Source organism: Lithohypha guttulata (assembly GCF_036872675.1).
Source record: "Lithohypha guttulata strain CCFEE 5908 chromosome Unknown scaffold_5, whole genome shotgun sequence".
Classification (NCBI taxonomy): Eukaryota; Fungi; Ascomycota; class Eurotiomycetes; order Chaetothyriales; family Trichomeriaceae; genus Lithohypha; species Lithohypha guttulata.
The window spans coordinates 610,908-633,789 of record NW_027042754.1 but is presented as its reverse complement, the minus strand read 5'-3'; the positions used below and the strand labels follow the sequence as shown (position 1 = coordinate 633,789).

The 22,882-nt window shown below is 50.5% G+C and overlaps 7 protein-coding genes across 7 annotated transcripts; 4 read left to right on the top strand and 3 right to left on the bottom strand.

The window, feature by feature from the left end:
- Nucleotides 1–598: 598 nt before the first annotated feature.
- On the top strand, nt 599–2,156 carry LTR64_006677 (uncharacterized protein; the record flags this gene model as incomplete). The annotated part of the gene is given in 2 exon segments (XM_064901006.1): nt 599–2,118; nt 2,138–2,156. 2 exon segments carry the CDS (start codon nt 599–601, stop codon nt 2,154–2,156), a joined length of 1,539 nt encoding a protein of 512 aa, XP_064752082.1.
- A 2,659-nt stretch (nt 2,157–4,815) lies between these two features.
- Nucleotides 4,816–6,585, bottom strand: PSD1 (phosphatidylserine decarboxylase 1; the record flags this gene model as incomplete). The annotated part of the gene is made up of 2 exons (XM_064901005.1): nt 4,816–6,376; nt 6,515–6,585. The coding sequence occupies 2 exons, from the start codon at nt 6,583–6,585 to the stop codon at nt 4,816–4,818; spliced, it is 1,632 nt and encodes a 543-aa protein (XP_064752081.1).
- A 174-nt stretch (nt 6,586–6,759) lies between these two features.
- LTR64_006675 (uncharacterized protein) lies at nt 6,760–10,758 on the top strand (the record flags this gene model as incomplete). The annotated part of the gene is made up of 3 exons (XM_064901004.1): nt 6,760–8,876; nt 9,460–10,336; nt 10,393–10,758. 3 exons carry the CDS (start codon nt 6,760–6,762, stop codon nt 10,756–10,758), a joined length of 3,360 nt encoding a protein of 1,119 aa, XP_064752080.1.
- Nucleotides 10,759–11,254: 496 nt separating this feature from the next.
- On the top strand, nt 11,255–13,780 carry LTR64_006674 (uncharacterized protein; the record flags this gene model as incomplete). The annotated part of the gene is made up of 1 exon (XM_064901003.1): nt 11,255–13,780. The coding sequence occupies one exon, from the start codon at nt 11,255–11,257 to the stop codon at nt 13,778–13,780; it is 2,526 nt and encodes an 841-aa protein (XP_064752079.1).
- A 443-nt stretch (nt 13,781–14,223) lies between these two features.
- On the bottom strand, nt 14,224–16,068 carry LTR64_006673 (uncharacterized protein; the record flags this gene model as incomplete). The annotated part of the gene is made up of 3 exons (XM_064901002.1): nt 14,224–15,656; nt 15,706–15,893; nt 15,941–16,068. 3 exons carry the CDS (start codon nt 16,066–16,068, stop codon nt 14,224–14,226), a joined length of 1,749 nt encoding a protein of 582 aa, XP_064752078.1.
- Nucleotides 16,069–17,227: 1,159 nt separating this feature from the next.
- LTR64_006672 (uncharacterized protein) lies at nt 17,228–18,647 on the bottom strand (the record flags this gene model as incomplete). The annotated part of the gene is made up of 2 exons (XM_064901001.1): nt 17,228–18,464; nt 18,523–18,647. The coding sequence occupies 2 exons, from the start codon at nt 18,645–18,647 to the stop codon at nt 17,228–17,230; spliced, it is 1,362 nt and encodes a 453-aa protein (XP_064752077.1).
- An 864-nt stretch (nt 18,648–19,511) lies between these two features.
- Nucleotides 19,512–21,154, top strand: LTR64_006671 (uncharacterized protein; the record flags this gene model as incomplete). Its single annotated transcript, XM_064901000.1, has 2 exons — nt 19,512–20,054; nt 20,102–21,154. 2 exons carry the CDS (start codon nt 19,512–19,514, stop codon nt 21,152–21,154), a joined length of 1,596 nt encoding a protein of 531 aa, XP_064752076.1.
- Nucleotides 21,155–22,882: the final 1,728 nt, after the last annotated feature.

Genomic DNA, 22,882 nt, shown 5'->3' with positions numbered 1-22,882 from the left:
ACGTTGCTGAACACAAGCTAAGTTGGAAGGAACAATCGTAAGGTAGAAAGGACAAGGGTCTAATCTTAATGACTTGTAATGAGCTGGGTCTATACTCATCAGAGGTACGATTATAGCTCTAAGGCACACGAGCACGCATGAACAGCCAATTGATCATATCTCTCGCAGCAACGTTCCATATGTCGAGTCACACCATTCACCAGCATCGCTGCCAACCACACCTGCTCAGAATCTTGCTCAAAACTGGACTACCCCATCTACTCAACCCGGGCTGACTTCGACTTCTGCCATATATGCGGATCAAGAAGGCACAAGAGCAAGGATACATTCTAGACAAGCTCAAGAAGCACAAACCAAAGGGTTAGGACTACATGTCAGTCCTTACGCAGCAGCCCAGTCCACTTCAGTCTACGGTACACAAGGGCAACACACGTCTACTGGGCCACCGAAGAGACCCTCGTTGGCTTCGACGGCATACCAAACTCCCTATACACATACTCACCACGTATCTCAAGCAACAAGGTCGGCAAGTTTATATACACCACCACTCAGTGTAGAGCAGTTTCCGCAGTCAGCCCAATCTCACTCACAGATCAACATGACTCAAAGAAGGACGCCCTCTCAAGGTCACCGCCTCCTCATGGGCCCTCCCGAGACACCTAGCAGAGGAATGATACCACAATCGCCTGGCCTCTTCCCCAATATCCAATTTTCCCCAGACCTCTTTTCTCAGCAAATGATGGACTCCCAATCCGCACCTGTGTACCCTCAGCAGCGGCTTTTCTGGGATCCTGCCACCGCAACTCCTTTGCAGGGCACACCTCAACACTTTCACACTCCAATAGCATATCCTGACGACTTCAATACCTCATTCAATTCCAGTTCCACCATCGTACCCTTGAACTATGCTCCAACACAACAGGAAACGACTTATGATTTACCTACTACCAGCGAGCCTATGCATTCCTCTTTTCTAGATGTACCCAATTTTTCGACACAAGCCGCTTTCCACACGTCACCACGGCCACCTTTGCCAGCAGCCGAAAATCCCACACAATTTCTGAGCTCTCCTGCACGACGCTTCGGTGGAGACACTCAACTCGAAACCAGTACCAGGTGGCAGCAGACGCGTGATCTACCAGCTTACCACCATCAACTACAAGAGTCGAAAAGGGAACAGGAGATGCTGGCCCGGCAAAGACGCAAGTCGAGGACACAGAAACGGCCAGCAGAAGAAGACTTAGTCATGAAATCCGTTCGCAGAGCTTTGTCGCCGAGCAAAGTTTCGCGTCCAGCAGTTACACGAAGTAACACCCTCGCCGGGCATCCTCCTGCTCTACGGCGTAGCTCATCGACGATAGACAATATTTCCATTACGTCGAGTATAAGTTCGAGGTCAAATCGTGCCGGCCGATCGTCACCACTTAGACAGGTCAACGACAATGTGCGACGAGTCTCAACCCCTGCTGTTCTGCGGCCTAGCTCTTCCATGAGCCTCGAGATCGACAGGAATGGTGTTGCGCGGACTATCTTGGCTGAGCTTCCCGAGAGAACAAGCGAGGATATGGAGGAAGGATACTCGACGGAAGAGTTGAGTTCAGAGGACGAGATGGACCATCAAATGCTCTACTCTTTCGATGGCAAGTCCCAATTGGACAACGATTCTATATCTCGTGGTGATGCTCGAGATGAGCTAAGATCAAGTGTATATTTATCTATGGGTACGGACAAGTCTGCCCAGATAATCCGAGACCCTATCATCGATCCTAGGCTAGGCCTTAACAGCTCCATGAGCACCATAAAACGTGCACGTGGAGAAACTTTGACAAGCTCGAACAACGATAACGCCAATCCCACCAACGCTCAACAAGCACTGCGCAACCTCATGCAGGACAGATCCCGATCAGCCTCGTCTCATGCTTCTACATCCTCTATGCAATTTCATTCTTCCCCACCTTTACAGCAAGGTCATCTGCCTAGGTATAACGCGTCTCCAACCACCGCGAACGACGCAGAGCTGGCCACGCCAAGCACAGACGTTGATAGCATTGGTAGTTCAGGGCAAACACGGTGTGTCTGCAATTCTGCTTCAGCTGAGGGAAACCTCATGCTTCAATGGTACGTCACTGTTCTACAGTATATCTTCCCTCGTCTAATAATATAACAGCGATTCCTGCTCGAAATGGCTGCATGCAAGATGTATTGGACTTACCAACAAGAACATACCTGATCTGTTCATCTGTCCTTTCTGCGAACGCACACCCATACGGGGAAGTAGAATGCGCGGCACGTTGCGTCAAGCATCGTTCCACCAAAGTCCTCTTGCACACAAATCCGGTCGCCATCATTGAGTCGACAACAACCTTCTCAATACTGTATGCGTATAAGGAAGTACGTCTTTGCTTCATGTACTCGCTGCTTAAGATTGTACAAACAAATCTTGTTATCCTTTCTGAATTGGCGTCAACGGTAAATAGGCGGGACAGGAACATCATTAGGAAGGAGGAAAGCGATCATTTTGCACTCGATACATATACCCTGCATGCACGATCACATCGTACGAGCTGACAGATTCACCAAAAGTTATCAGCAGTTCACAATTGAAAATCATACCAATTGTTCCAATCATTTGTTATCGTCGCTAACTTAACTGAAGGTGACGCTGCTTCCACGCTAAATCCATTTCACGCCGACCAGGCAAAAGTGTTCAGTGGTAGTGAAGGGCTCACTAACCTCGACAGACACTACCATCCCTCGTCGTCGACCCCACCCCACAACCCAGCCACGTGTTATTTACCTTAAATACACAATGTCAAAAACTTATCACCAAATCACAGCACAACAGACAGCCCTTAGGTCGGAATGATAAGAGTAGCACGAGCCCCAGCCTCGTTTGCATCAGGTTCAATCCCCATGATGCAAGCAGGTTATTAACGAACCTCGACGCTGACGCCTAACCAAATCTGCAAAATTGTGACTATTCATCCATCCAAATCAACAAAACTACGGGTTTAGCAAACCTCTCAACTTGAGAAATGCGCGAAGCGTGGGTTACGTGTATGCAACGACCATAGGCGTAAAGCCGGGCCTGGATGCATCGTCCAGCGGAGTGACCTGGCTTCACCTACATAAGGATGTAGCCCCTTACAAGGGGTGAACCTTTTTATGTTTTGTTTCGATAAATTTGAGGGTTGAGTTCTTGGTTTTGTTTGTCTGGATGAGATGAAGGAGCGGGACTCGAACGCCTATCTATATACACAGCTTCGAAGGGTGGTTGTTTGTGGACAGGGTTTTCTTCTCCGTATGAAGAAGTCAATTCGGAAACAATCGTCATATCCTTTTCAACTGTGCTCTTGATGTTCCCTGCCTAAACTGACATCTCACAGCTACAGCTTTACTTCTTCTAGGGACTCGAATACACACTCTACCTTTCGGTGCCTACCTACGCCTTTACCTGTCAGCAGAACATTCTATTATCATCAAGATCAAAGGGATACCTCGCACCTCTTCTGCTCTAAACGATCTACCTGTTGACTTGCATTCCTAATCCGTGATCGTTTCGATTCAACCACTCTACCTACTGTGCACACAACTCATCATCATTTTCGGGGCTACGAAGCAATTACTCGATCAAGACAGGCGGCATGCTACACTCGCATAAACTTACAATCTAAAGAGAAGTGTGTCTCTTTTGACTCCCTCCGCGATCTACCTAGTCTAAGACCATGATAGCTGCAGGAGAAGGCATAGACTGTTGATCTATTTACCCCTGGATGTCAAAAAGAGTGCAGGATTTGGAGATGAGGTAGTTGTCTGGCAAGAGAATACTATGAGTGGGAGACAGGATCACATAGCGCAAGAAGAATATACACAATCTATACAATGCGATGGATTGCTAGACTCACAGTCCGGGGGTAGAGGTGATAACACATCGTCACGACGAGGGAAAATTGACGATATTGCATTGAGTATGGAACATTTTGAGAATTAGATAAATAGTAATATCTACAGGTTATATGCCTGCAGCCATTTCTTCTACCTATATGATAATGTCTCACCAAATGCTATGTTCAAATGGCACATACAAGTATATACTGGCTCAGCGCACGGCGAGAAATAATCTCAGCCGCAGGCAGTGAATTTGTGGCTGTGATCGCTTCTGCATTTGAGAAAGAGCAGAGATTGATCGCCATGTTGTCGAGCTGTTGGGTACTAGACACGATATAGTTTTGTCATGTGCTCGAAGCTGTTGCAAGATGGCCCCCAGTATAAGCTGTGTCGAAGACACCGTTCCCTTTTCGCTTCCTTCTTTTTTCCCTGCCGTGGTCCTACTGTTTTGTATTAACATACCTTTGAAAAACTGAGTGGGGTATCAGTTGAGATTATGGTCTCACGGGTGGTCGAGATCGGCCTGCAGCGTGCTTGTCCTCTGATACCTCGGAATCCTACCGCCAGGCCCCGAGGATGCGGAAAGTCGATGACATGTCGCCTATTGGCACGTCTTTCTTTACCATATTGTGAAAAGGACATCTTGACGGTGAGGTGTGGCCGGTTGCTGGCCAACCCGACCAGATGTTGACGTGCCTTCACTCCAGATGTGGCGGGGGGTGAGCAGGAGTCTCGATAAGCGTTGTCTTGTCGTCCCGACCTTCGAGGCAAGCACTTCACAACGGAAGTAAGCCATCAAGAAGGCTGGAGTGCTGGAAAGTCGTTAGGCAGACCACCGTGAGTCTCCCAAACCTATGCTCGTCTTTATAGCAGAGGAAAGCGTGATCTAAGTGCTGAAGTATGCGGAAGTGATCCTTTTCCCGAGGTCTAGCTCTCATCCACTTGCTCAACCCACCCAAGTGCTTGGCCAACCTGTACCTTCTGTCCCTGTTGGACGTTCCATGTCCAGCCGCCTCTAGCCTTACCTTCGTCGCTCGCAGATGGCTCGCCAGAGGGGGCTTCAAAGACCATGACGATACTGCTTCCTAAGGCAAAGCCACCCATCTCTTCGCCACGGGAAAGAGGATGTCCCTGAAGGAAAGCAGAAGCACCCTCATAGGTAGCTTCAGAAAATCCGGAGTATGCTTCGCCTCGTTCTTTAGCAGCATATGCTTGGCGATCGGCCTCAGTATCCGTTGTGAGGCTGTTGGTCCGTAGTTCTTTATCAAAATTGATTCTAATAGAGCCGACGTTCGTAGCACCAACAGGCGTGTAGCTGAAGAAACCGTACTTCCAATGTCCTAATAAGACAACACGCTCGTTGAGAGTAAATAATCCTGGTAAAGTCCTTTGGACGTAGGGCGAGACAGAATATAATTCGCCTGCAAAATGACGACGTGAAGTGCAGACCCAGGATACGGGAGAATGAAAGCGGTGATAGTCGCCTGGGGCAAGATAGACGACCAGATAATAGAGTTTTGTCGGTTCTTCAGCAGTGAAGCGAAAAGGATTCCACCAAGGTGCTTGTGTAGAGGCCAAGTCAGCAGAAACAGCGGCTTCTGACGACGGCTTTGCCTGGGTAGCTTGATCTTTGATGTCCTTCCGACCTCGTTGTGCATCGCCAGTGAACAGATTTGGAAGAGTGTAGGAGATACCGTTTATGCGAGCGAATTCTTCATGCTGTTCGATAGCGGCTGGATCAGCTTCTTTTCGGTTTGGTGTTTCGCTAGTGTGAGTATCGTGTGCCTGATCCTCCTGTCGGCGAGCAGGACTTGCGGAACGAGAAGGAGCTGACTGACCGAGCAAGGCATCGAGACTATATGTCATACCCTTGACCTGCTCAACCTCCCCATTCTGAATTTCACCAAATTGTAGAACTTTTCCATCCGCAGGGGAAAGGAGGGCTCGTGGGTTAGGGTCTAGTGGTCGTACATCCGGTTTGATTTCTCGATAGAAGAACTGAGCAAGGTTTTTAAACTTGTGCAAGTCTGGCTCTTTGATTTCATCGAAATTGACACCGAAGATCCAACCATATAACTTGAAACCAGGTACGCGCAGGTAGTAGGGTATGTCCATCTCGTTGAATTTGCCCCAGATTCGCGACACGGCTTTCAGTGGCAAGGTCGACATGACAGCTACCTGCCATCCTCCTCCACTAGGTCTGATACGTTCTCGTCTGGGTACAGGCTCTGCATCACCTTCCGCATCAGCGGCTTCTCTTCTCTGTATGCGCAAAAACTGCCAAAATCCCAGGAAGCCGATGCCCAGGGCTATAGGAATAGGCTTCCATTCGATCTTTGTATTGCGCCAGGCCCTGCCAGCACGGAAGGTGAAGTCCTCACCTGATCTTGAATTAGGACCTGGATCCTGCCTCCACGTCTGCCTCGATGAGCTGAAAGGTCGACGTTGCAGAGCTCTCCGGGTTATCGCTGAGCTGAACGAATAATGCCTATAGAGTGGCAAGAAGGGCTGCCTTCGGTAAAGACAAGTTCTCCCCACGCTCGTCGACATGATGCCACAAGCTCAATGGGATGAAACTTGAATGAATTGTCCTTGAGGTAATGGTTCCTCAATAACTTAGTCTTACGATAGAGTTAGCGGCGCCAGTTGCACGCGTTTAAGGTTGACTGCACGATGACATAGTAGCCCGAAAGTCATTCTCGGGGAAGGCGCGATGTGCATGGAAAGTCGTGGGTGCACGAAACAAACACGATGTCCTCTCACTACTATTTGACAAGAAATAGAACGAAATAAAATATTCCCGTCGCTTAATCCCCATGCATACATGCTATGTCTAGCCACACGAGACGGTAACATTCATTATATGCCAACATGGCCACCAACAACCTTTCTGATGTCGCTGCTTCTGATCCAACAATGCCAGACAATATCACCCTGCGCATAATCATTCTGGCTCATGGCAACCGTGCCGAAGACGATCTCTACCTCGTTCTGAACCTCGATACGACTATAGCTCAGTTGAAGCAAAGAATTCAAGAGACGCTATCGCAGCATCCTGTGCCAGACGTGCAGCGGCTGATCTACCAGGGAAGACCTCTGCTGGAGGACAATATACCTCTGCGTCAGATCCTGAGAATTGATCCAAGAGCTGGGAATGCAAACTCGTCGCATGTAGTCCACTTGGTCGTGAGGCAGCCGGCTGGTGGTGACGTCCCTCCCACAATCATGTCGCAAGCTGCGACTCTGCCTCAACGACCACCACCTGTTCCTGGTTGGCAGCAACCACATATACAATTGCCCTCGAATTTTGTGGTTCAGCCTGACCATGCGCGGATACACACTCAGCTGCACAACATGCAGCATCACGCCCACCACGCCCGTGCCCTGGCCAACGCTCATGGATTGCAACATCAAGTTGCACCAGGATTCATGCCTCAGCTGCCAGCGTTGAATGCTCAACCTACCACGACCTCCTCGATTCCGGGAGCAGACAGTACCCTTCAACCAGGACGAGTTGCCGCGCGTGTTGAAGAGACTATCGGCCCGAATGGAGAGCGCATTGTTGAGAGGGTGATCGATCAAATGGGCCCGAATGGAGCAATTACACGTACCAGGTTACGGGAAACCACCAACATTCACTCGTCCACAACTCTAAACACACTCAATCCCAACGTCAGGCCATCTTCTGCGCCTGGCTCATCCCCTGCTGTAGACTCGGATCCCACACGTCGTGCCGCCAACCACCCTCCTCTTCTTCATCCTCAGCCTCCACAAATACCCCTTCCTGCTGTTTTTCCTTTCCACCAGCAGCTACCACTGCCTCTACCCACCATGGTCCCACTACACATGCACCATTCGCCGATTGCGAATTCCTCTCACAGACAGCCTATGGCGTGGTTACTTTCATCGCCACAGGGTCCTCAGGGCCTAGTCTTCGCGCCGGGCCACGGCCTCTTTTCCTCAACACTTCCTCAGCAAGGACAGGCAACTCAGCTTGCACCGACCCCAACCGTGCCTCTTGTCAGACCACATCCTACATCTTCGGCTATACAGCCTCAAGCACAGCTCGTTATTCGTCCCGACGATGGTGTTGCAGAAATCCGCAGAACTGTAGGTCCACCACCACCACCTCAACCTGGCGCTAGACCACCTCCGCCAGGAGGACTGATACCCCAGCCCCAACCAGCTGCGGCTCCTCAAAATCGCCAAGCACACCAGCACAGACACAATCAAAATGATGTGCTGGCCTTTGCATTAGAGCGAACTTGGCTATTCATACGACTTTATGTCTTCGTTTTCGTTCTTTCCGAGTATGGTACCTGGCGACGCATAATCATGCTCACCGCAGCAATTGTTTTTTGCCTTCTGCCGCAGAACAACCCATTCAGTAGTGCCTTTCAGATTGCACGTCGCCATTTTGACAATTTAATTGGTCCACCAAATATCCCCCAACGACAGGCTCAAGAGCAGGGTCAAGCACAACAAGGTCAAATTCAGCCTCAGGTTCCAGGTCAGAATGGACAGACTGACCAGGCTCAAACGAGCAATTCGTCAGCCTCTCGAAGCCGTGCTGCACAAATGCCTACACCTGAAGAAGCAGCTAGACGGCTGCTAGAGCAACAGAACCGTCGCAACCCAAACCCAGTCATCAATTTGCTCTTTCGGATTGAGCAGGGTGTCGCCCTTTTTCTCGCTAGCTTGGTACCTGGTCTTGGTGAGCGACATATTCAAGCTCGAGAACAAGCGAGACGAATTCTGGAGGAAGAAGAGCGAAGGAATAGGGAGGAAAGCGAGCGACAGCAGCAAATGTCACAGGAAACCCCTGCAGCCACAAACGATGGCCAGTCTGGCAAGGACAACACAAGCTCTGCTCCATTGCCTGAGTCGTGGGCTACATCAGAGCCAACTCCAAGCACGACTGCAAGCTCAAGTGGTGTCGACAGGAATGTTGGCGATGACACCGGTGTACGATTACGAGGCTCTGGGGCGTAGGATTTTTCGAATAGATCGGAACAGGCGTTTTTGTGTTAGTAGGCGAGCTTGATCAGCCAGCAGTTGTAGAAACAGCGGAAAATGCAGAGAGCTGCAGAAAGGGCATTTGAGAATCACATACTAGACCTCGAAGAATTGTAGTGCGCAGCATTGTAATTTGCGAGGGTTTGCAGTGAACATCTCAGCTTTCAAGTTTTCCAAACTTGGAATTGTGCGTGCTACAATACCAGTTTATTCATGCTCCCGCACATCCCACAGACTAAGCGGCAGCCGCCAACTGCTTGCATCTCTGCATGATAGTCCTGCTCCCGCACAACAGATGAGCTTAGTGCAAACACCTGCTACCTCATGTACCGTGAAATTTATAGCCTGAGAATGGGTATCGAGGTTTCTGCTTCGTAGTAGCGGGTGTGATCCGAGGCTCACGACTCAGTAGACGGTACCGATGCACTCCTCATTTACCTGCCACCAGATCTTCCTAGAGCATATATGAGCTGACTCCCACTGCTGATGCTCTTTGACTACAGCCCAGCTTCTTGAGCGCCCGTATGCTCGTGTGCTTCTGCTGCAATTGTGAAGGCCCACTCATTATCGCGAAATGCTGTTCCCTGGCCTGGGTCTTCTCCTGCTTGTATCCTCGTTGTCCTCAGCAACCACACTTCTTATTTCATCCTATGCTGGGACAGTCACCTCCTTGTCACTGGAAGAGAGTGGTGGAAATTATACTCTCAGCGAGGTTGCTGTCAGTGGTGATTGCGGACCAAATCCTTCCTGGTTAACCCTCGATGCAAACCGTGGCCAGCTTTTCTGCCTCAATGAAGGCCTCAATACTGTGAATGGCTCACTGAGCTCATACACGATTAGCTCCAACGGTAGCCTAACACACATTCAGAATACTACTACAATCTCTGGTCCGGTCAGTGGTGTTATCTACGGCGAGCCAGCTGGACAAAGGGCTATTGCTCTAGCACATTATACGGGCTCAGCGGTGAGTTCATGGTACCTTGACGGATTTGGAAAGCTCAGCTTCAATCAAAATTTGGTGTTCAGTCTCAACGAGACCGGACCCGTTGCTGACAGACAGGATTCGCCTCATGCACACGAGGCAATCCTTGACCCTACTGGTCAATACGTTCTCGTGCCTGATCTTGGAGCGGACCTCGTGCGAGTCTTCTCTTTCGGCGAAGATCTCCAGCTCGACGAATTATCGCCTTTACGGACGACGCCAGGCGATGGACCAAGACACGCAGCATTCTACAATCCGTACGGGGTGGCTTGTGAGTCTTGTACAACATTTCTGTATGTGGTCAACGAGCTTGCTTCAACAATTACAGGCTATGCAGTAACTTATGAGCTGGACGGCTCTGGACTCAGTTTTGTGCGGGTGTACAACAGCAGCACATACGGCTACCTGGCTACACCTGAGGGCAACGCGCCTTCAGAGATACTTGTCTCAGTAAGTTCCACCACGCACACAACGACTTTTTAACAGCTGGACTAACCTTGCATTAGCCAGATAATCGCTTCCTGGTTGTCGGCAACAGGAACGATTCGTCCTTGCCGGTACCCAATCGAAATCCCAACAACTCAACCAACATCGATTCGGACACCATCTCGACATTTGCACTCAACCGCGATGGTAGCCTTAGTTTTGTACAGCTTGCTCCAGCTTACGGTAGTTATCCTAGGCATTTCAGCACGAACGCAATCGGCAATCTTGTCGGGGTGGGTTTACAACACTCCGGTGAAGTGGTAGTGTTAGAAAGGAATGTCGCAACTGGATTGATAGGCCCACCTGTTGCTCGATTTCATATTGATGGGCAAATCACCTGCGTGTTGTTCAACGAGCAGTACGGTCTGGGTCGGCTCGGAGCATAATGAGATTAGCAAGAGTGTCTTTGGCATTCAACCATGAATGAGATCCATCGAACTGTTTGCCAGCGGATATCCCACGCAACGCCCACATCAAGCAGACATTTAAATCCGCGTAGAACATACATTGACGGGAGGCAAGATGTGGATTCCGTCCTCGAAGCTCTCTCAAACCGAAACAAGGCGGGAGATCCGAGGCTCTACCAATCAGAACCTGCATCTTCTCAAACTTAGGCTCTGGTCGTTCTTGCTCCACTCTCTTTCCTATTCCGCAGGGGCCGCCCGAAGCCAATCCACCAATATACCACGAGGTTGGAAATTAGGCCCACTATCCAAGTCGCGAGATGCCTGCCTTCAAACGTCGTCGATGTCATGCAGGCCTTTCATGCAAGGCGTATGCATTTGTAGTATGCCAGTTCAACATCCTTCGATAGTTCTAGCCTAATACGTTCTTTTGTTCTTTTCTTCCTTCGCTCACTTCTAAGAGGAATATGCGGTAGCAATGACAAGCTGGCTCAGGCGTGGCCAGCATGCTACCCAATCAGCTGCCGCATCAAGAGTACCTGGGTCGGCTCTCACTCCTTCAACCAATAATGCAGGGCGTCCTCGAGATCCCAACGCACCAGATATACGGCTGGATGTTGAATCGAGATGTATTTACGAACGTCGATTGCCAGGAAACGCGTATATAACAGCTCATGTAACGCGTCTTCAGGACGGGTTTTATGACAGTGAATACACGCATGGAGACTGTATCAATAATGTACGTTTCTTGGCGGTCAACTTCGTCTTTCACCCCGAAGAGACCCTCAACCGCTTTCAAGCCGCTACGGTGACTATTTCTTTACACGATGATACAAATAATTATTACTCGGATCCTCCCAAAGTCCGAGCACAGAGGTTATCAGCGCATCGCTCGCTCAGACCTAGGCTCAAACCGCGGATATTGCGTTTCGCCCCTCATGTTTTGTACGGTGGTGTCAGCCCGGAGACATTGGATTGGAATTTCAACCTTACAGGAAGTCTCGGTGTGTCGCAAACCCCCGTCGCTGCGTCGTTGTCGCCTAGTGGTGGCATCAAGAGCAGCTACAAGGTGTACCAGATGATGCGTATTCAAGGCTCTAGTCGTACTGCTCGTCCACGCTTTCTTGGTCGGCCTGGGGATGAGTTGGAGGATGGTGAAGTGGTTTGGACGATGGAGGAGAATCCATTACAGAAATCTGGTCTTCCTAGGGAGATGACCTTCGTCATGCTCATCACGAAAGGCGACGTTGAGAACGTTGTTTTTGATATCAAGATTGAGCCCAAGATTGCGGCTTGGTACGGACATTACCCTGGTTGGTGGTGTAACCTGCTGAAACATCAACCACTCGAGAAGGAGCCTATCAACCTGGATGAGGATCTAGGACAGCGTTTCAAGCCTGTTGTACCCGGTCGAGGCTTCAACTTTGCTAATCTTGCAGGCAGTTTCAATGACTTCGTATCGTTGCCAGGTACAACATATTCCCTGACAGACCAAGGTGTCAAGGATCAAGTCTCTCAAGACCACACTGCTGCTGCCAACAATGAGAACCCCGACACCAGCTTCGCCGTCTATTCGAATAGACGACCAGGAAAGGAGCAAAAGTTACCGAGCAGGCAGAATACAGCTTCAGCACAACAAGTTCCACCACCGAGAGCACAATCGGTACCTCCTCAGCAGCCCTTCAATTCATCGACAGTGTCTCAGGAAGAGCCAATGGACTACCACATTTACCTTCACAATCCGAGAAGCATCAACTTGCATGCGACACCACCACCTCCCTCATCGTCTGCACCACCTCAACTTCCACCGATCTCTAATTTATTGCACGTTTCCGACCCGATCGTGCGGCCACAAACCACAGTTCCAGTAAGGACAATAAGCCCGGCAAATACGAAAATGAAAAGGAGGAGCATTGATATCACTTACAAAAGTAGTGCTAAGCCACCAAATCGTTCCGAAGCCGGACTTGGGATACGAAGTACAATTGGTGAACCACGAAGAGCTGAGTTGAGAAGTACTAGTGGCGGGTCTGGACGTTCACTTCGACGATCACGTTCACGTACGGATTTGAGATCTAGCCCGCTTGTTGAAGACGTCCATAGCAGCGAAGACTCTCAGACCTCAACACCACGAGCTCGATCTCGACGTCCGCGCTCACAGTCAAGCCCGCAACGGGACAAGGAGAACGTATCTACACATGTACCCACAGTTCATTCGCCACTATCGTCTGAAGCCCTGGTCGAAAGTGACGATGCAACAATACCAATGGAAGCACCTTCACCTCCGGATGGTGCATCGGCGATGCTCTCTCCGCCCTTACCCTCATTTGCACAACATTCAGTATCTAAATCGACCCGCGAACGCCTTCCCTTCGAATTAAGGCGCAACCATAGTGATCGCGACCGCGTCGAGCGTACACCAAGATCACGCGATAGTCCTAGTCCACTCAGAAAAAGGAGAGAAATAACGCCCAGTCCTGGACAGACGAACGAGAACAGTCCAGAAAGTCAGACAGACAGGCCCGCTACTACCCCAGTCAACGCTACCGCCAGCAGCGAAGACGAAGACGAAGACGAAGACGACATCATCGACATGCGAACCCCCAACGACACAACACCAATCCCCATCCGCCTCACAAGTCCTAGACGTGAGCCGAACACCGCACTAGCCTCTCATCCTCCACGATCATCTACCAAGAGCGACCTCGCCATCCCCGGTTCTGAACCAACCAGTCCCAACAATAGCAACAGCATCAGTACCCGCCGCGAGCGCACAGCCCTTCGAGACATCTCCCCCTACGCCTACGCACAAATGAACGGCAAGCTTCTGGACGAAGACTGGGACGAAGCGAAAGGTGATTTGAAGAAGATGAGGCAGAGGAAGAGGCTTAGTATGCCTGTTGTGCCGACTAGTGCTTACTATACTTATGTTGAGCCGGAGCCGGAGGTGGAGGTGAGGGTTGCGGCTGACAAGGATGCGGATAAGGATTGGGATGAGCGGTAGCCGGCGGGAGCTGTGCGGTAGAAACGGGAAGAAGAGGAGGGCTTTGTTTTTGCAATTCGTGTATATCACAGTTAGTATCATTAGGCTGGAGGCGTTCGATGGCGAATCTTTGCTATATTCACAGTGGCATTGAGATACCCAGGGATCTGAGAGGAGAGATATTCTTCTCTGTGTTTGTTTGCGTTGCAATATGGAATGGGAGGTGCTAGTGTACGACTATCAAGTTATATTTAAGTGTGTTTTATCAGCAATCAATATGTTCTATAGTTCAACGATGGAGATGGTCCTGAAAACCGCTGTGCTGTAGGGCCAAATAGACACTGACATGGTATTGACTTGTTCAGCTATATCTCATTTCCCAATCTGTGAGTCCCTCGAATGGGCTTCTTCGTTGTGAGACTGGTTCCATTGCCTACGACCTCTAGAGCTATACAACCCTCTCCTCAGTTGTACACCATAGCAGGCATACCCATAAGCTTCTCACCCATCGACGGTCTAAACTTAGGATTCTTACTAATCTGCTCAGCATCCTTACTAGCCTGCACAACCTCCTCAAAAGCAACCTTCCCTCCAGCACGGTTCTGCTCCGGCAATAAGTCCCAGATAGCCTTCGCATAGCTCGGGTCAATTAAGTACTGCTGAGCAAGATATCGTTTCTGGATGATCAGCTCGCTGACATGCGCTAACATGACGGCGGTGTTTTCGTGGAGATGTTGGCGTGCGGTGTCGTCCATGACGCGCTGGTAGAGTTCTCGCGCCTGGTCGTATTCAGAGAGCTTACCTTCGTGGTAGTAGTGGCTCTTTCGGGAGACGATGTTATCGCCGACTTTGTAGGGCGCCTCGGCGGCGTCTGGGCGGAACTTGTCCTTGAAGCTGTTGGGGGCGTATTGCGGGTTACCGGCGTGGTTGGCATCGACTCGTAGTGGGCCGTCGAAGTTGAGGGATGCGTAGGATTGGGCCATGAAGGGGCAGTTGACGGGGATTTGGTGTAGGTTCACGCCGATACGGTGGTATTGCGCGTCGCGGTAGAAGAACATTCGGAACTGGAGGAGTGGGTCGGGGGCGTCTTCGATGCCTGGGACCATGCTACCAGGGCTGAAGGCGGCTTGGTCGACGTCGCGGTGGTAGTTTTCGGGGTTCTTGTTCAGGACCAGTTTGCCGAAGTCGTGCATGGGGAATTGGCCTCTTGGCCAGACTTTTGTTACGTCGAAGGGGTCGAAGCCGAGGATTTCAGGGTCGGCTTCTTCTGGTTTCATGATTTGCACCTTGGCGGTCCAGGAGATGGGTTCCTGGCGCTCAATGGCTTCCCAGAGGTCTTGCTTGGAGAAGTCGGGGTTGATGCCGCCCATTTCGACAGCTTCTTGTCGGGTGAATTGTTTTTGACCTTGATCACAGATGAAGTGGTATTTGATGTAGACGAATTCACCGTTCTTGTTGACCCATTTGAAAGTATGGCAGCCGTAGCCGTGGTTGTAGCGCCAACCTTTTGGATGACCGTGGTCGGAGAAGAACATCATGCCAGCATGGTTGCCTTCAGGTGTGTTGCCCAAAAGATCGAACGTGGCGTTGTAGTCCAGCAGAAAGTTATCAGGTCGTCTGGACTGGGACCGAATAACGTCAGGACCCTGGATTGGGTCTCGACAAAAGAAGATAGGCCAGTTCAATCCGACAATATCATAGTTGCCCTCGCCAGTGTAGAACTTAACAGCAAATCCTCTTGGGTTTCTCGCAGTATCCGGAAACTCTCGACCCAAAGTCACGGTAGAGAATCGGATAAAGATAGGTGTCTTGAGGCCGGAGGAGCCAAGGAAGTTGGCCTTGGTATAGTTGGACATGTCTTTCGTGGATTCGAAGTGACCGAATGCGCCACTGCCACCTGGTGGGACCTGTCAGCGCTATCGTGTATCGTTGAGTAGTTGTCTTACATGGATGTACCATTCGCTCGAGCAGCTTAGATCTATTGAAAGTTTGTTGTTTTTGAAAGAGAAAGGTGTCCGAAGCCAATGGCATTCCTCCAACAGTTTTGCTGTGCGAATGGTCTGGGAATGGGTGTGCCTCATTGTTCGTGAAGTAAGGTGCGTTGTCCTCTCGCATACCTCCCGAAACCATGCCACTGAATAGAGTTAACATGCCAGTCTCGTAGAGGTCTTTCCTCCTTACCTGATCTTGGCAGCAACGGTAGCTGGTCCTTCATTTGCGCCCTGGAATAGTGTTGCTCGTTGCGGTAGACGAGGGTCAGCACCAACCGCGCCAGCAGCCTCTGCAACGGCTTGAAGTGGGTGAGCCATGTTTCTCAGCATTTGGTTAGCGGATCAAAGAGTGTGCGAGAGTGTGTTCAGAGCACAATTCGAAATAAGGCAGCAGGACACTCAAATATAGCACTTTGACAGAGCTTCGTTTCGTCACAGAACATGCACGGCCATCACGGATCGTTCTTCAGTTGGTGCTGTAAAAGGTGCCCAGTCATTTCTGACAGCAAAACGGAACTTCAGTCCGCGATCTCTCTTTTACCAGCATCTTATCGGCGTGAGTGACCAGTAAGACCAGCAGATATCATGAAAAGGTGTCTGCCGTGACCTGCGAGCATGGCAGCTTTCGTCACTATCTCTTATGCATGGGTTGAGGCGCTGGTGCGCACGGTGCTATATGCACGCGACGGACGCGAGACACGCTCTTTTGTCCTCGTGAAGGTCAGAAGGAGGGGCACGAGCAACTGATCCTGGTCAGTACATTTGATCTGTTGTGAAGGTGTGGACGGAGCAAGGTTCAGGATCTCAACGTTAAATGCAACGTCAGGTACCAAAGTGCATTTTAGCGTGAAACCCCCTGTACTGAAGTGGCTCCATTATTGTGATGGCCAATCTGCAGAGTTTAAATGGTCAGAGGGGGGGAACTCGAAGAATTCCCAAAACGCTCCAATTCAAGCAGCGGATCTATAATCCGCCGACTACAGTGATCTGCATTTTCGGATCGTCTACTCAAGGCTGCACCCAGATACAGGCGGTGCCACGTAATGGTCGCCGGGGATAAGTCCTTTGTCTAGAAGGGCAAGAGACCAGGCAATGCCTAAAGTAACCATTTCTTGTCAGAAAAAAGAACAATGTGATCGATTGCCTTTCGCCAGAGCAATGGGCACCGCTTCGCGCTTGCCAGCAAGAGTATTCGAGTAGTATACCAGTGATTACAAAAGATTGTCGGATGTCTCCTCCGCATTCACCGTTTAAAATCGAATTGCCACACGTCAGACGACGGACAAAACGTGCCTGCCCTGTACCCGAGTGCTATCTACCTGCACTACTCCTGCCAAGTTGAGTGCTTGCTTCGACCTTGCGGATGGGGTAGGTAGTCTTGAGGGAATTCATCAGAAGAACTCTGACTCTCCATGCGATGGCTGTGAGAAATGCCGTGTCTAAATATTGGTCTTGACCGTACGACAGAACAGATTGTTTATGTAGTGTATTTCTTTTGCAAGGCCTTCGCAATAGTCGTAAGTTGAATATTGCTGGTTCCCTCGTAGATGGCTCCAATCTTGCTGTCTCGGAACATCTTTTCTGCAATACCATCTCTTACGAAACCCATACCACCCATCCACTCGACAGCAAGTCCTGATACTCTGCCGGCGACCTGCGAGGCATACAGCTTGGCCATAGCAGCATCGGTGACAAAGTCCTCACCAGCCTCCTTCTTTCGTGCCGCGTTGTAGACCAATGATCGAGCAGCTTGGATTTCGGTCCAGCCTTGCGCGAGCTGGTGCTGCATGCCCTGGAACTCACCAACCAACTGGCCAAACTGTCTTCGGTCGTTCCATACGTATTTGGCAGCATTCTCCCAAGCACCCAAAGCAAGACCAGTCATCTGTGCCGCAATACCAATTCGACCTTCATTGAGCAGACCGATAGCATATTTGTAGCCTTCCCCTTCTTTACCTAGCAGGTTGCCCTTTGGTATATCAACATCGTCGAAGGTGACGACACAAGTCGAGCTTGCTCTAATTCCAAGCTTCTTCTCCTTCTTCGAGATCGAAAGACCCTTCATCGATTTGTCTAGCACGAAGGCCGTGATACCTTTATAGCCCTTCTCCGGATTCAGGTTTGCAAAGACAATGAAGAAATCTGCTTCCAAGCTGTTCGTAATCCACATCTTGCTCCCAGATATTCTGTAGCCATCGTCTGTTTTGACAGCCTTGGTCTTGAGTGCGAAGGCGTCCGAGCCACTGACGGGTTCGGACAAGCAGAAGGAGCCGACGGTATTGGTGGCGAGTTTAGGTAGCCACTTCCGCTTCGACTCCTCAGTGCCATATTTAAGGATCGCGGTTACGACGAGGGTGTTGTGCACGTCAACCATGACGGAAACTGAAGGATCAACACGAGCCAGTTCTTCGATGCCAACTATGGCGGCAGTAAAGTTCATGCCAGAACCACCGTATTCTTCTGGTATCTCGAAGCCCATCAACCCTTGCTCAAAACATTGCTCGATAATCTGCGGGTCCATCATTTCCTTCTCGTCCATTTCCCTGACTTTTGGTGCTATCACCTCGTTGGCAAATTTTGACACTGAGTCGCAAAGCATCTGCTCCATTTCGGAAAAGTGGGTGATGGGCGTAGGATGAAGCGAGGCGGTATCGACATCATCTGGCATGTATGGTTCTGCTGGACGCTGAGAGCTTGTTGACAGCTGCCGCGAGCTTTGGTAGATGTTAGCATCTTGTACGTCGATCTCGAGAGGTGTCTTGTGCGGCTCACCTTGAGCTCGTCTGCAATGATCCAAGCACATTGATCCTCCGTGGCTGTGGTCTTATTGTGCGACAAGTAGTGCAGATCGAACTCGCCCGGGCAGCAGAACGAGCAGTACGTGCTATAGAGGCCATCGTGGTCTGTTTGGTCGTTATGAAACGGCTTTGCGACGAAAAAAGATCGGTGGTATTCTTGCAAAAGAGAGGCAAGCCAGGGTTAATTCATGTTGCATACGATTTTCAGGTGCGGCTACACTCGGACACAACCATGACCTCGGCCCCATAGAAGTCACGAGTTTCCAATTCAAGCATGTCTAACCAGATATCAATCTTCCACGTCTTTCGCCTCGAGCATGTGCGACCCGTCGGGGCCCAGGCTTGAAAGAGCATGGAACGTGCATTTACTTTGTGTTGATTTATCGTTATCGATGTTCGCTCTCAATTTGCAAAGATCTGGTCGTGACATGAGTACTGAAGTAGTGCTCGCTCCGACCTGCCTCCGTATCGACCTTCCTTCCTGTTCCTGTCGCCACGGGCCCAGAGCGCCACATGTGGCTTGCAGGTTTGGATTCAACAGAGCTGGCGTCATCGCTTGAGGTCTCAGCCACACTACCCTGGAAGTTGCGATCAATCATGTCACAAGCTTGGGCTCTGTGGTCGCGCCTGCGTCTCACGACTTCTGTGCAACATACTTGGCATTTGCTGTAAGCGCTGCCTCAGCCCATCATGGAGGGGCATTGTGATAAAGGCTGTAGTGTAGTCATGTGTGCGCGAGAGCCCACCTGTGCGGACTTTGGCAACCTTTACACTTTGTATTGACAATCTCATAAGAAGCACCGTCCCACGAAGTGTAGACTCATCTTCATCGCGACTGACAACAAGGAAAACACAGAATAGAACATACGTCATATCTTTTTCGCTGTCCAAAGAACTGAAGGAGATCAAACTTACCTGAGTGTCGCTTGTTGACCTTGACAAACCACTCTCAGAAACAACACAATGTCGGCAGGACATTCGCAGCCCCACGTGTTGTACTCGGTGCAGAACATTCGTGCCTTCCATGTTCAGAATGGCGAGGAGGGTGAGATCACCACGTCGGGACCTCAAGAGTTGCAACTCTTGATGATACCAACCTCATCTCCTTTCGCCGATCTGTCCACTGCCCACCCTTCAAGTACTGCACAGGAAGAAGATTTCTATCTTCACCTCCGTCTCCCACCAGAGCTCGACCAACCTCTACCAGCAACGACACAAATCTACCATAAGCCTCCTTCCAGCTACCTGATTCCGAGATGGGGTCTGGGTCCTGACTCCGGCGCCTTCATCCGCATCCAGTTTCCAGGAATCGGTCGCGGCCCAGGCAAGGTAACCCAAGAGGAGGTTGACACTTTTGAGACCATTTTGGCACAATGTACAGCGTTTCTTGAAAGGGCTCCACCGCCAGATCATGCTCGCTACGATCCTTCATCCTATAGACCAGGCGAGGGATATGCAAATACCGCTTTGCCAGCCGACATCAAACCGTCTCACCATGGTCAGATCGTAAGTTGAAGCATTTGCACGTGGGGACAGTCACTAACCATCACCAGGTCTTGATCGACGAAGAGAATGGCAGTGTTGTTGGGGAGCTCTCTGGAGGTTATGCTTTGCAAGAAGCGGCCAACGTCAGACCAGGATCTAAAACCCCAGTCGAGATTCAGCTGCCCGGTGAAGGTCAAGGCAACAAGATTCAGGTCAACAACGTGTCCGAAGAATACCTAGCCTTGTCTAAGCATCCAGCTTACCAGAAGTCAACTATTGTGCAGACTTCGGCCAAAGCTTCGAGGTTGATCGTCACTAGCTCGAGTGCTATTGCCAATGCCATGACTTCACGTGCCGACAGCTTTACGAAAACGAGCCAACCGAACCCGAAACCGATGACCTTTTCACCTGCTACCCATGAACGGTTGAGACAGCTGCACAGCTTGACCACAGGTGCTGTCGGTATTAGTGCAAAGACTGTAGGCCAAATCAGCAAGCATGCTCAAAACATTGGTGCCAAAATGACAGGTCAGGGGGACGCACATAAGAGAGGCTACAAGGACGGCAAACCAGATACTGGTTACAAGCCTGGCATCTTGAACAAGTCGATGATTGCGTTCTCTACCATTGCCGACGGTATTGATCAGGCAGGTCGCCAGTTGCTTTCGTCTGGTTCCGCCGCTGCCACAAATGTCATTGGACACAAATACGGCGAGGAAGCTGGTTCTGCTGCTGCCAGAGTTGGTGGCGGTGTCAAGAATGTTGGCTTGGTGTACATTGATGCCGCTGGTGTTTCTCGCAAGGCACTGATCAAATCCGTTGCCAAGGGCATGGTCGTTGGCCGAATGCCGAATGGCCAGCAGCTGGTCGTGGGCACGGGTGATGGCGGTGTCGTACCAGCCGAAGCCTACAACCAGGACATGAAGCCTCCCGGAACCGCCCACGACTATTACACTGGCTCGTCGCAGGCGGGAGTCAACCAGCCTGGTTATGGTGTCGAATCGTACGGAGCACACGCTAATCAGCCGCCATCGTATACAGGATCTGGTGGATTAGGCAATCCTGCCGGCTCTGCCCTGCAAGGACAGCAGTATCCGCGAGAGAAGCATACCTACAACTAGGAGCCTCAAGGGGGGTGTGATCACCACAAATGATGCTTAGCTTCAGCGTGTCTTCTAGACTCTACGTATATCATATTAGCAAATTCACCTTGCCTCCTGTTTCTCTGTAAGCTATTTGCAAGTTGGTCGACCATGCGCCGCTCAGGTGATTGCATCCAGAACCGTAATGCTCTAAAGCATGAGCATCGAGCCTTTACAGCAGCCTTCATCGTCGCTATACACGATAGGAGGCGTCAAAAACAAATCCCAGAGGAAAGAGCCTCGATAGACATCTCAACCATTATCACAACGTCATTCGAGCAGCGAGCCATGTCTTTGTGCAACGACAACGTCGCAGCATGGACTAGAAAGGATAACATTCGTACCCTTGACCTTGAGAAAGTCATCGCGTGAATTTCTGAACATGGCTGAAAACAGATAATTGCATTGGCCAATTTGCTAAGTCCACAAGCCACTGGATCAGGATACAGGAAAAAAGATTGGACGACAGTCTCATCGCTGCCCATCCGGCCCGCGACATGACAGATCAGACAACAAAACTCGAGGGACAGCTCTGGCCTTGCAGCCTTGGATACTGCTCTGAGAGGAACCATTGTGTTTCTTGTATCGCAATTTAGGAACAGCGTTCTTCTTTGTGCAGGAAGGGATCCAGGTTGACGGGGCTTGGAACAGGGGTTAGCACAAACTCCTTTGTATTCATGGTCTCGAGAATAGTTCTCATATCATTATGATGTCCCTCTCTTTGTTCTATTGATAGTCATGGCCACGACCCAGGTCATCGTACCAGACATACAAATGGCGCCGATCGTTGAGGACGAATCTGCTGCTTTAGTGATACACCAAAAACCATCGTTGCTTATCAACATGGCTGACCGCCAAGCACGACCACCACCACCACCACCCAACGTCCGAACTCGGTCGATGTTCCGCACTGGTCGACTTTTTGACGACCGTCCAGCCCAAGATAGAACTCCTCTGTATGCAGGTATACAAAGAAGACGGCGCTCACGAACACCAGCGCCGACTTTTGCCGGGATGGTCGTGCAAGCTCATCCAAGTCGTGGCCCACGAACGGCATTGCCTCGGCCATTAACACCACGGCCTCCATACCAGCCACTCGTTCGACCAGTGCATCCCATCGCCGCACCTGCGCAGAACGACCAAGGCTCGCCACTTCACAGGGCGATGGCGCAGCGGCAAGTTGCCATAGGTATCATTGAGGCTATGCAGATGACGCTTTTCCAGTACAACGATTTGCGCACGCTCGATCGAGCCATGTCCAGGATTCTACCACCTTTCAGTGAGGTCGCTCGCGTTGCTAGTGGAGATGGTGATGTGAGTAACATGCCAGCAGCCCATCTGCACGTTGAGTGTACGAACAAGGGCTTCGGGCCACACTCACTGTCGGACATGGTTCAATTCCGCGACGTGTATGGTGTATTGACAACCATAGTCAAGGCCCAACCTGGGTCGTGGGAATATAGAACGTGGAGCGAGGGTACCCATCACCAGTGCGGCAACACTGTCGAGGACAGTCCAGAGCTGCGATTCTATGCCTGCAATGGTAGGAATGCCTATTACAGCGCCATGCACGCCACGGTAAATTTGCAATGGGACATGCCGCATCCTCCCATTATTGTTTGCGAGGACTGTGTGCGAGGAGACTTTCATGCCATGGATCCGATGAGGTTTGGTATTCCGCGTGTCATGCCTCTGTGTAGAACGCAT